Raw genomic sequence first — 11,107 nt, 5'->3', positions numbered from 1 at the left:
CGTGAAAATGTATACCACCCTCTTCCCCCTCTCTCACCCCTTTCAAATGCTTTCTCCTTTATTTTACTTTTGTCCTTCTGTCCTTTATTCTATCCTTTTTCTCCCTCTCCTCTCCTCTCCTCTTCACCTCTTCTCACCTATCCTATCCTGTTCTCTCCTCTCCTTTCCCCTCTCTACCTTCTTTCATTCTCTCCCTCTCTACCCCCTCATTCTCTGTCTCACTCCCACCTCTCATCCCTAGTTCAGTCTCACTCCTCTCTTTTTCTCCCTCCTCTCTCTCTCTGTCCCCAGTTTGAGAGGAAGGAGGGATTGCAGTATCTTGTGAAGATGAACACAGCGCTCTCTCAATGATGTCATGAAGATGAGAGCTGCCTCCAAGGGGCGGGGCACTGACAAGACATGGGACTGGAGGGGGGCGGGGTTGTGGGAGGGATTAGAACTCGTCCTCTGAGCTGTCGGCCAATAGCATCACTCGGTCCTGCCTGTTGCTCATCTCCCCGTGCTGATGACACAAATGACAAGAAGGAGTTACGCTGTTAGAAATTAACGATATTGAACTGGATTCAAATCATTAGATCAGAACTCAACATGAATCAATACACAGGCAGGCAAGGAACATAATCCACATCTTTGTAAAAGCCTAAATTGTGATACAATATATCTCTGGATATATAATATATTATATCTATAATATTATATATATATATAATAAATATATATATATATATATATATATATATATATATATATATATATATATATATATCTATATATATATACCTTCCACTCAATACAGTATATAATAATAAGAAACATTATTAATTCCCTCTACTGAATCTGAGACACAGCTAGTAATGAGAACATCTGACATCAGTATTGTCATTTTTTGGAACACTATATTTAGATTTTAATTTTGTGTGTCAAGGGCGAGCGTTTGTTCACTCTATTAACTCAATATACACAGAGACTCCTATCCACCCTGCTCACCTTCCACTCAATATACACAGAGACTCCTATCCACCCTGCTCACCTTCCACTCAATATACACAGAGACTCCTATCCACCCTGCTCACCTTCCACTCAATATACACAGAGACTCCTATCCACCCCCTCACCTTCCACTCAATATACACAGACCCCTATCCACCCTGCTCACCTTCCACTCAATATACACAGACCCCTATCCACCCTGCTCACCTTCCACTCAATATACACAGACCCTTATCCACCCTGCTCACCTTCCACTCAATATACACAGACCCTTATCCACCCTGCTCACCTTCCACTCAATATACACAGACCCCTATCCACCCTGCTCACCTTCCACTCAATATACACAGAGACTCCTATCCACCCCCTCACCTTCCACTCAATATACACAGACCCCTATCCACCCTGCTCACCTTCCACTCAATATACACAGAGACTCCTATCCACCCCCTCACCTTCCACTCAATATACACAGACCCCTATCCACCCTGCTCACCTTCCACTCAATATACACAGAGACTCCTATCCACCCCCTCACCTTCCACTCAATATACACAGACCCCTATCCACCCTGCTCACCTTCCACTCCATATACACAGACCCCTATCCACCCTGCTCACCTTCCACTCAATATACACAGACCCCTATCCACCCCCTCACCTTCCACTCAATATACACAGACCCCTATCCACCCTGCTCACCTTCCACTCAATATACACAGACCCCTATCCACCCCCTCACCTTCCACTCAATATACACAGACCCCTATCCACCCTGCTCACCTTCCACTCAATATACACAGACCCCTATCCACCCCGCTCACCTTCCACTCAATATACACAGACCCCTATCCACCCCCTCACCTTCCACTCAATATACACAGACCCCTATCCACCCTGCTCACCTTCCACTCAATATACACAGAGACTCCTATCCACCCCCTCACCTTCCACTCAATATACACAGAGACTCCTATCCACCCCCTCACCTTCCACTCAATATACACAGAGACTCCTATCCACCCCGCTCACCTTCCACTCAATATACACAGAGACTCCTATCCACCCTGCTCACCTTCAACTCAGTATACACAGAGACTCCTATCCACCCCCTCACCTTCCACTCAATATACACAGAGACTCCTATCCACCCCCTCACCCTCCACTCAATATACACAGAGACTCCTATCCACCCCGCTCACCTTCCACTCAATATACACAGAGCTGAGGCTCCTGCACTGCCTCTCCTACTGACTCCTATCCACCCCGCTCACCTTCCGTCGCTGCCTCTTGAAGACGCTCCTCCTCTTGCGGTGCATCACCTTGATGCTGTAGAGCGCTCCGAGGATGAACAGAGCTCCCACGATACCAATCCCCACTGGAGCCAGCATCCCTGAGACATAGCCAGCCTGGGGAGAGGGGGAGAGGGGTGAGACAGCTGAGACTGGAGCCAGCCTGGAGAGGGGGCGGGGGAGAGCTGGGACTGGAGCCAGCCTGGAGAGGGGGGGAGAGGGAAACGAGAGCTAGGACTGGAGCCAGCCTGGAGTGGGGGGGAGAGGGATGCGAGAACTAGGACTGGAGCCAGCCTGGAGAGAGGGGAAGAGCTGGGACTGGAGCCAGCCTGAAGAGGGGGGGAGAGGGATTCGAGAGCTAGGACTGGAGCCAGCCTGGAGAAAGGGGAAGAGCTGGGACTGGAGCCAGCCTGGAGAGGAGGGGAGAGGGATGCGAGAGCTAGGACTGGAGCCAGCCTGGAGAGAGGGGAAGAGCTGGGACTGGAGCCAGCCTGGAGAGGGGGGGGGAGAGGGGGAAGAGCTGGGAATGGAGGTAGTACCCCAGTCATAGCCTTCACGGGGACTGGAGAGAGAGGTGAGGGGTAGTGTCAGAGGGAGAGAGCTGGGAATGGAGAGAGAGGTGAGGGGGTAGTTTCAGAGGGAGAGAGCTGGGAATGGAGAGAGAGGCGAGGGGGTAGTTTCAGAGGGAGAGAGCTGGGAATGGAGAGAGAGGTGAGGGGGTAGTTTCAGAGGGAGAGAGCTGGGAATGGAGAGAGAGGTGAGGGGGTAGTTTCAGAGGGAGAGAGCGGGGAATGGAGAGAGAGGTGAGGGGGTAGTTTCAGAGGGAGAGAGCGGGGAATGGAGAGAGAGGTGAGGGGGTAGTTTCAGAGGGAGAGAGCGGGGAATGGAGAGAGAGGTGAGGGGGTAGTTTCAGAGGGAGAGAGCGGGGAATGGAGAGAGAGGTGAGGGGGTAGTTTCAGAGGGAGAGAGCAGGGAATGGAGAGAGAGGTGAGGGGGTAGTTTCCCAGTACCCCAGTCATTCTTTCTTGTTTAAAAACAAGTATTTAGATTAATAATAAAAATGATGCTACCGTATCTCGAACTGTCTCCACCCAGCTTCGCACTGAAAGACAAAAAGGACAGATTTCAAAACACGAAAGAATTAGAGAACTTGGGAGAGCGGAGCAGAGCTGGGATGAGCTGGGCTAGCAATCGAAATAGAAAGAAAATCTACACTAGTTGTCTATAGGGGAGGTGGCACCAAATAGCGACTCCACATGACACATGACTGTGACGTGATTGTGACGCGTGTGGGTTCTGCGGGGCAGAAGTGCAGGTGCGATTGCACTAACATAAATATGACATTTTAGAACATTAATAAATAGTTTTTTAAAAATCCACGTAGTTTTAAATATTCATCAGAGTTACAAAACAGTTAGTATCGCCCCCCCCTCCTCCCCCCACCACTCTCAGTGCTAATGAGCCTCATCGTCCAGCCGGCCGAGCAGTGTCCCCTCTGCCACTCGGCAATGGATGGGCCTTCAATTCAGCAGCTGATGACCAAGCACTTCCACACTTAAAAGGGAAACATCCCGCAGAAGCACCGGGCCCACAGCCAGAGACGAGCTTCCCCCTTTAAAAATTACGTTACACATAATAATAATAAAAAAATATCTATGCTGATTTCTGCACTTCTGCAGTTTTTTAGAAACAGCGCGGTCGTCCATCAGCCTCCCCTAAAGCACCTCCCCGGCACAGAGCCCAGCTTGCAGCAACCAGGGAGCGCTGTGATGAGAGATTGCAGCAGGGAGCGCTGTGATGAGAGATTGCAGCAGGGAGCTCTGTGATGAGAGATTGCATCAGGAAGCGCTGTGATGAGAGATTGCATCAGGAAGCGCTGTGATGAGAGATTGCATCAGGGAGCGCTGTGATGAGAGATTGCAGCAGGGAGCGCTGTGATGAGAGATTGCAGCAGGGAGCTCCGTGATGAGAGATTGCAGCAGGGAGCTCCGTGATGAGAGATTGCAGCATGAGAGATTGCAGCAGGGAGCTCCGTGATGAGAGATTGCAGCAGGGAGCTCCGTGATGAGAGATTGCAGCAGGGAGCTCCGTGATGAGAGATTGCAGCAGGGAGCGCTGTGATGAGACTGCAGCAGGGAGCGCTGTGATGAGAGATTGCAGCAGGGAGCGCTGTGATGAGAGATTGCAGCAGGGAGCTCTGTGATGAGAGATTGCAGAGCTCACAGTATCTCAGAGCACACAGTATCAGAGCACACAGTATCAGAGCACACAGTATCAATGCACACAGTATCAGAGCACACAGTATCAGAGCACACAGTGTCAGAGCACACAGTGTCAGAGCACACAGTGTCAGAGCACACAGTATCTTTGAGTATCTGTTGCTGACAGATAAATTCCTTGCAGAGACTTTGGAAATACTCTCGGAAGAGCAATCAGAAACCTGCTCTGCGCAGATCCCAGCTTCATGGGGCTCAGGAATATTCTGGAAATAACCAGGATTCTGTCTCTGTCATCTATAACTATTAATCACTGAACAGAGCCACATTTAGAAAAATTCAAAGAAACGTCATAAATTCATTGACAAATGTCCTTCACCAGATATGAACGAGGGATGCCATTTTTACAGTGTCCTGTACATTAGTTCCAAGTTATATGAATCAGTCATTCAGAGACAGGGTGTGCCGTGTTGCTAGTGGGGTCTGCTGTGATGTTCGCTTATCCAAAGCTGTACCTGTTATAATGGCAGGATAGCAGGCTCTGGAATTCCAATGAAAGAGGCAGAGATTGCTCCTTTAACGTGGAGCAGGGCAGTGCAGCACATCTGCTATGTTTAGAGACGGGCGGTCCCTGAGCTGTGCTGACTGCAGAGCCTGGGAGTGGCTGGGCTGCACTGCCACAGTCCCTGAACATCCACGAGCTGTCAATAACAATCTCCCTACACTTGACCTGATGGGCCACAGCAGCAGCCGTCTCTCAGAGAGTCAATTCCAGAGAGACTCCTGTCCGTGTTTCATTCAATTAGAAATCACCTTCTGTGTTACTTTATTCATTACTGATTAATCTTTCAGGCAGCTTTCCCAAAAGCTGATGCAGCGAAACCAATTGCCTGCGTCCCATTGGGTGCAATAAACACAGCACTCCACCAGCGCTCAAGCACCGTGCTGTTTGTAGGGCAACCGCTATGGGCCAGAAAGAAAGAAAGTAAGCAGCTGACTTTGGGGAATTTGCTTTGCTTAGATCAAGCTCTGCACATGCTTCACAAGCCTGCGTGATTCAGAGCACTGGGATTCGCTCCTGCCATTCTGTCTTTGGTTTTGAATGAATGCAAGATAGATTCCACTGTGTGATCCGGTTCAATTAAAAATGTAAGCATTGTATTGATTTGCAGCTTTGAAAACAGAAACGTCATTCAAGTTTGTTATTCACGAAACACTTCGAAACTGTTGCCAGCTCCTTTAAGAGCGCTCTTGAAAATGTTCACGCAGGCAAAGCTTTATGTGCTGCAGTAAGTTTACACTTCGTGAATCAGGCCAGTCTCAGACTTCTATGCTTTCAGTTGTTGTTTCCACTGGCATTTTATCATGGAGGACTGGTGCCCTCTAGGCTATAGAGAAGGTACTGCAGAACACTGGATTATTCTAATCTTATTATCTTTGACCCCACCTGGTGGCGAGCTGTGAGCACAACACTGATTTATAGTTAAAAAGAACTAACAGTTTTTGCTTTTCTTTGTGTATTTATTTATCTCCCTTTCATTGACCCACCCCTCTCCCCTCCCAGCCTCTCTCACCTCTCTCACCCAGCACCTCCACAATCCCCAGCCCCTTGCCTCTCTCACCCAGCTCCTCTCCTCTCACTCAGCCCCTCTCCCCTCCACTCTCTCTCACCCAGTCCCTCTCCTCACTCTCACCCAGCCCCTCTCCACACTCATTCTCCCCTCTCCACACTCACTCCCTCTCCCCTCTCCCCTCTCCCCTCTCCCCTCTCCCCTCTCCCCTCTCGCTCACCCAGCCCCTGGTTTCGTTGTGCCCACTCTGACCCTGCTGGCAGATGGAAGGGGGTGTGACTGTGCGAGGGGGTGGCCGTGGAGACCCCCGGGGGCTCGCTCTCCTCCACGCTCTCAGCTTCATCAGAGTCGGGGGACTCCTCCTCCTCCTCCTCCTCTTCCTCCTCCTCCTCCTCCTCCTCGTCTTCATCCTCATCGATATTATCTTCATGCTCCTCTGAGAGAGACAGGCAGAGAGAGAGGGGAGGGAGAAAGCCTTGATAACTCTATGAATCATAAGCTAGGTCATGGTTTGACCCCCTAAGTGATGCCCATTCCAATTGTATGGGAGTTTCTCTAGACATATATAACGATGTACATGCGATGACCTCCACTGTGTCCAAACCCAGGATTCACTGTATCTCTTACTGGGTAAGGTATTACCCAAGGAGCTCTCCACAGGTGCACTGCACCCTTCACTTCTGTCTACTTTGAAAATCTCCCTCCATTTGCATGAGCTCCTGAAGCCAGTCTAAACATCAGCAGAGAGGTGTGACTCGCAGGACCGGGTTTATCAATCTGTGTGGGTATAAAGGGTAACTATCCCCATGGGGCTCTCCACTGCCCCGCCTTACCTTCAGACTCCAGTTTCTCCAGATCATCCAGCCCAGCCTCGGCGGGCGGCCACATCAGGCTAGTTGCCATGGTGACAGACGTTGGGGGCAGGAAGGTTGTCAGGGGCGGGGTTTCTGATGTGAAGATTCTGGAGGGTGGGGTTTGGGGATTTCCAAATGTTCCAGATTCTTCTGTTTTGGGATTTCTGAACATTCCATGAGGCAGCTTTTCTGAACTTTTAAAGGTTCCGGGGGGCGGGGTTTCTGAAATGTTAAAGATTCCGGGAGGCGGGGTTTCGGAGAGAAGGGGAGGGACTTCGTCTAGATCGTCTGCAGAGTTGTAAGACAATAAAAAAAATGTGTTTATTTGAAAAGGATCACTTTGAATTGAACGATATTTTAATTATCTAGAATATATTTTCATGTATGCCTTGTTGAATCATTTTACTGGCATGCTGCCTGAAGAGTAAAAGTTACCTGCAGAGTCTGGCCAGCCTGGACCCAGTGGAGCTCCCTCAGGGGGTACAGAGGCAGCTGACTGTGATGAGATCTCCTCAGGGGGTACAGAGTCAGCTGACTGTGATAAGATCTCTTCAGGGGGTACAGAGTCAGGTGACTGTGATGAGATCTCCTCAGGGGGTACAGAGTCAGCTGACTGTGATGAGATCTCTTCAGGGGGTACAGAGTCAGGTGACGGTGATAAGATCTCCTCAGGGGGTACAGAGTCAGGTGACGGTGATAAGATCTCCTCAGGGGGTACAGAGTCAGCTGACTGTGATAAGATCTCTTCAGGGGGTACAGAGTCAGGTGACGGTGATAAGATCTCCTCAGGGGGTACAGAGTCAGGTGACTGTGATAAGATCTCTTCAGGGGGTACAGAGTCAGGTGACGGTGATAAGATCTCCTCAGGGGGTACAGAGTCAGCTGACTGTGATAAGATCTCCTCAGGGGGTACAGAGTCAGGTGACTGTGATGAGATCTCTTCAGGGGGTACAGAGTCAGGTGACTGTGATAAGATCTCCTCAGGGGGTACAGAGTCAGGTGACTGTGATAAGATCTCTTCAGGGGGTACAGAGTCAGGTGACTGTGATAAGATCTCCTCAGGGGGTACAGAGTCAGGTGACGGTGATAAGATCTCCTCAGGGGGTACAGAGTCAGGTGACTGTGATGAGATCTCTTCAGGGGGTACAGAGTCAGGTGACGGTGATAAGATCTCCTCAGGGGGTACAGAGTCAGCTGACTGTGATAAGATCTCCTCAGGGGGTACAGAGTCAGGTGACTGTGATGAGATCTCTTCAGGGGGTACAGAGTCAGGTGACTGTGATAAGATCTCTTCAGGGGGTACAGAGTCAGGTGACTGTGATAAGATCTCTTCAGGGGGTACAGAGTCAGGTGACAGTGATGAGATCTCTTCAGGGGGTACAGAGTCAGCTGACTGTGATGAGATCTCTTCAGGGGGTACAGAGTCAGGTGACTGTGATGAGATCTCTTCAGGGGGTACAGAGTCAGGTGACTGTGATGAGATCTCTTCAGGGGGTACAGAGTCAGGTGACGGTGATAAGATCTCTTCAGGGGGTACAGAGTCAGGTGACGGTGATAAGATCTCTTCAGGGGGTACAGAGTCAGGTGACTGTGATGAGATCTCTTCAGGGGGTACAGAGTCAGGTGACTGTGATAAGATCTCTTCAGGGGGTACAGAGTCAGGTGACTGTGATAAGATCTCTTCAGGGGGTACAGTGATGGTTGACTCTGATACTTGTGGGGTCCTTTCACGGGGTACTGAGACTAAGGGTTCTGATGGCAGCGGGGCCCCTTCGAAGGGTAGTGAGACAGCCGTCCCCTGATTTTCTGCTAGAGTCGGTTCTCTTGAGAAGTGGGTGGCTGTCTCCACTGTAGTCAGGGGGGCCTGTGTGGAACTGGAGAGGAGTCCTGCTGCAGTGATCTTGTGAGCCTCTGTCACGCCGTTCGGAGCAGAGGAATCTGGCGATGGAGCAAAAAACGTTTATTTTGTCGTTTTCAGTGAGTTTAGTTTAGAATTCTGAGAGAGCGTTCTGGAGTTATGGATGTTCTATAAGTAACACGTTTGAACTGTTATAATATACTTAATTACTATATAAAGAATATATAGTGATGCACGATACAAGCTGGCATCCACTCCATGGGAGGGCAGTGGGTGAAGATTTGTTTATATCTTGCACGCCACCCTATACAATATGTTAAATAAGAATAATTAAACAGTATAGATAATACTGTGATGTCATTTCCATCTGATACAAGCTATCTGACACAAGGACATTCCAGATTGCTGTATCACATCAACCACATAGAACAGATCCCTAAACTAAACAGCTGATAGCCCGCCCCCCCACGCTCACCTGCCTCCTGCAGTGTGGGGCCCCCTGTCCCGGGATGTGACACGGTGGGGTTGGGGGAGGCAGCAGAGCTGGATATTAGCCCCCATTCGGGACTGAGTGTCAGGCTGATCCCAGACTCCCCGAGGAACCCTTGAGAATCCAAGGTGTCCTTCACACCCGATACGCCCCGGTACGGGGGTCGCACTGCGCTGCCTGTCTGAGATGACTTGGTCTCGTCTGGTGTAGGCTGTATCTTCAGCAGCGTCGAGTTCCTCAGTCCAGCCTCGCTCTCTTCTGATTTCCAGCCCCACTGCACACCGTCGGTTTTGGTATCTCTCGCACCTGGGACTTCATCTGCTGACCCAGCTCTCTCCTTCTGCCGTTCTGCTGTTCCTCCCCTGAGCCTTTCACTCTTCCCAGTCTTCCTGGGTTTCGGAAGCAATTCCCTGTCCGATTCCCAATCTCCTGGTCCCTCCTCCTCCTCCTCCTCCTCCTCCTCCTCTGTCTTCCCGGGATGTTCCGGACTTGCTCGGATTCCATCTTCCATCTCACCCCCTCGCTGTGTGGACTCTGCCCCCTGCTGGACTGCTCCAGCCTGTCTTGCTGTGCCCCAGTTGGACTCCACTGGCCCTCTCATTGGTGGGTGCTGAGATGCAGTCACCACACTGGGTTTCACTGCTCCTGTGGTTGCTGCTTCGGTGATACTAGAAGGTATCGAGGTTGTGCCTAACCCTGTAGGATTCACCCCCCAAGCCTGGTTGCCTCCAACAGCCTCACTAGGGGCCCCTCCAGCCCCTATATTGAGACGCTGCCCCTGAGACAAAAGTCTGCTTTCAGTCATCCTCCAGTCTCTCCCTCTTGTAGGCTCCACTACTGTGCCCCTTCCTGAGGCTGGCAGCTTCTCTGTGACTCCATCCACCTTTCCGCTCTCTGCCTTCTCTCCATCCGCCCTTCTCTTTGCATTTTTGCCTCCAGTAAGGAGCTCCAGGGCCGCCCCCTCTCTTTCTGGAGTCTGATTGACCAATGGGGTGTCGTTTGTGGTGCCCATGGCAACGGGGCTAGGGGAAGATGGTAGCCTAGCAATGTCTCCAGGCAACGCTGTCAGTTCTACAGCACTTAGGCTTGGGTTCCCAGAGCAAAGCTGCACTGTCCCGGGCTGCTCAGACTCCTCTGAGGCACTGACAACAAGGGCTGGCTTCTGGGGGTTCAATGACAGAACCCCAAATCCTGTTCCCAGCAGGGGAGCAGGGGGCGAGGCGGCAGCGCTCCTGAGGCATTTTTTCTCCTCCCTCCTTTCTCCTGTTTCGTTCCCTCTGTCTGCAGGAGAGGCCACTTCAAGTCCTGTCCCTAGGCTGCTCATCTCTCTCTGGAAGGACATGGGGAAACCTGGAGCTGCTCCCCTCTCCGGAACTGGAGTGGTAGAGCCCAACCCCAGGCCCCAGGCAAGCAGGCAGACACACAGAGCTGCAGGGGAGACCATGTCTCAGAGCGGGGTGGCACCATAGAGATCGGGGAGTTCTAGCGAGCAGACATGACAGGAATCGGGAAGAGCCTGCGGAAAGGAATGAAAGAATAGAAAAATAAAAAATAAAGAATTAGTCTTTCTGCATTTTGTTGATCTGTCTGAGGGTCATAGGGGACATGAGAAAAAGAGAATGAAAGACAAGGAAAGAGGCACTGTAGGATAGAGGGGAGAGAGAAGAGAAAAGAGAAAGCCAGAGATTGAGAGAGAGAGAAAGAGAGAGAGAGAGACAGATGGGCCAATGTTAATAAACAAGCCCCTGCAGCTCCAGTCAGTTGTAGCTGATGGATTTTGGCAGTGGAGAGCTGTCAGGGGCGGAGAGGACAGACAGATGTACAGGTAGACCTACAG

General features: G+C 50.7%; 1 protein-coding gene across 1 annotated transcript in view; it reads right to left on the bottom strand.

The window, feature by feature from the left end:
• Window positions 1-208: 208 nt before the first annotated feature.
• The window catches only part of LOC121324717 (armadillo-like helical domain-containing protein 4), a 12,162-nt gene continuing 1,263 nt past the window's right edge, over window positions 209-11,107 (bottom strand). The window contains exons 2-9 of the mRNA XM_041266851.1: window positions 9,256-10,786; window positions 8,601-8,860; window positions 7,358-7,976; window positions 6,902-7,210; window positions 6,289-6,504; window positions 3,352-3,383; window positions 2,264-2,398; window positions 209-502 (exon numbers count right to left, since the gene is read on the bottom strand). Of these exons, the coding sequence (XP_041122785.1) occupies window positions 434-502; window positions 2,264-2,398; window positions 3,352-3,383; window positions 6,289-6,504; window positions 6,902-7,210; window positions 7,358-7,976; window positions 8,601-8,860; window positions 9,256-10,714 (3,099 nt within the window). The 5' untranslated portion in view covers window positions 10,715-10,786 and the 3' untranslated portion in view covers window positions 209-433. The remainder of the gene's footprint in view (window positions 503-2,263; window positions 2,399-3,351; window positions 3,384-6,288; window positions 6,505-6,901; window positions 7,211-7,357; window positions 7,977-8,600; window positions 8,861-9,255; window positions 10,787-11,107) is intronic.

The sequence above is a fragment of the Polyodon spathula genome, chromosome 12, assembly GCF_017654505.1.
Source record: "Polyodon spathula isolate WHYD16114869_AA chromosome 12, ASM1765450v1, whole genome shotgun sequence".
Taxonomy (NCBI): domain Eukaryota; kingdom Metazoa; phylum Chordata; class Actinopteri; order Acipenseriformes; family Polyodontidae; genus Polyodon; species Polyodon spathula.
This window is presented reverse-complemented; position numbering and strand designations above follow the sequence as displayed.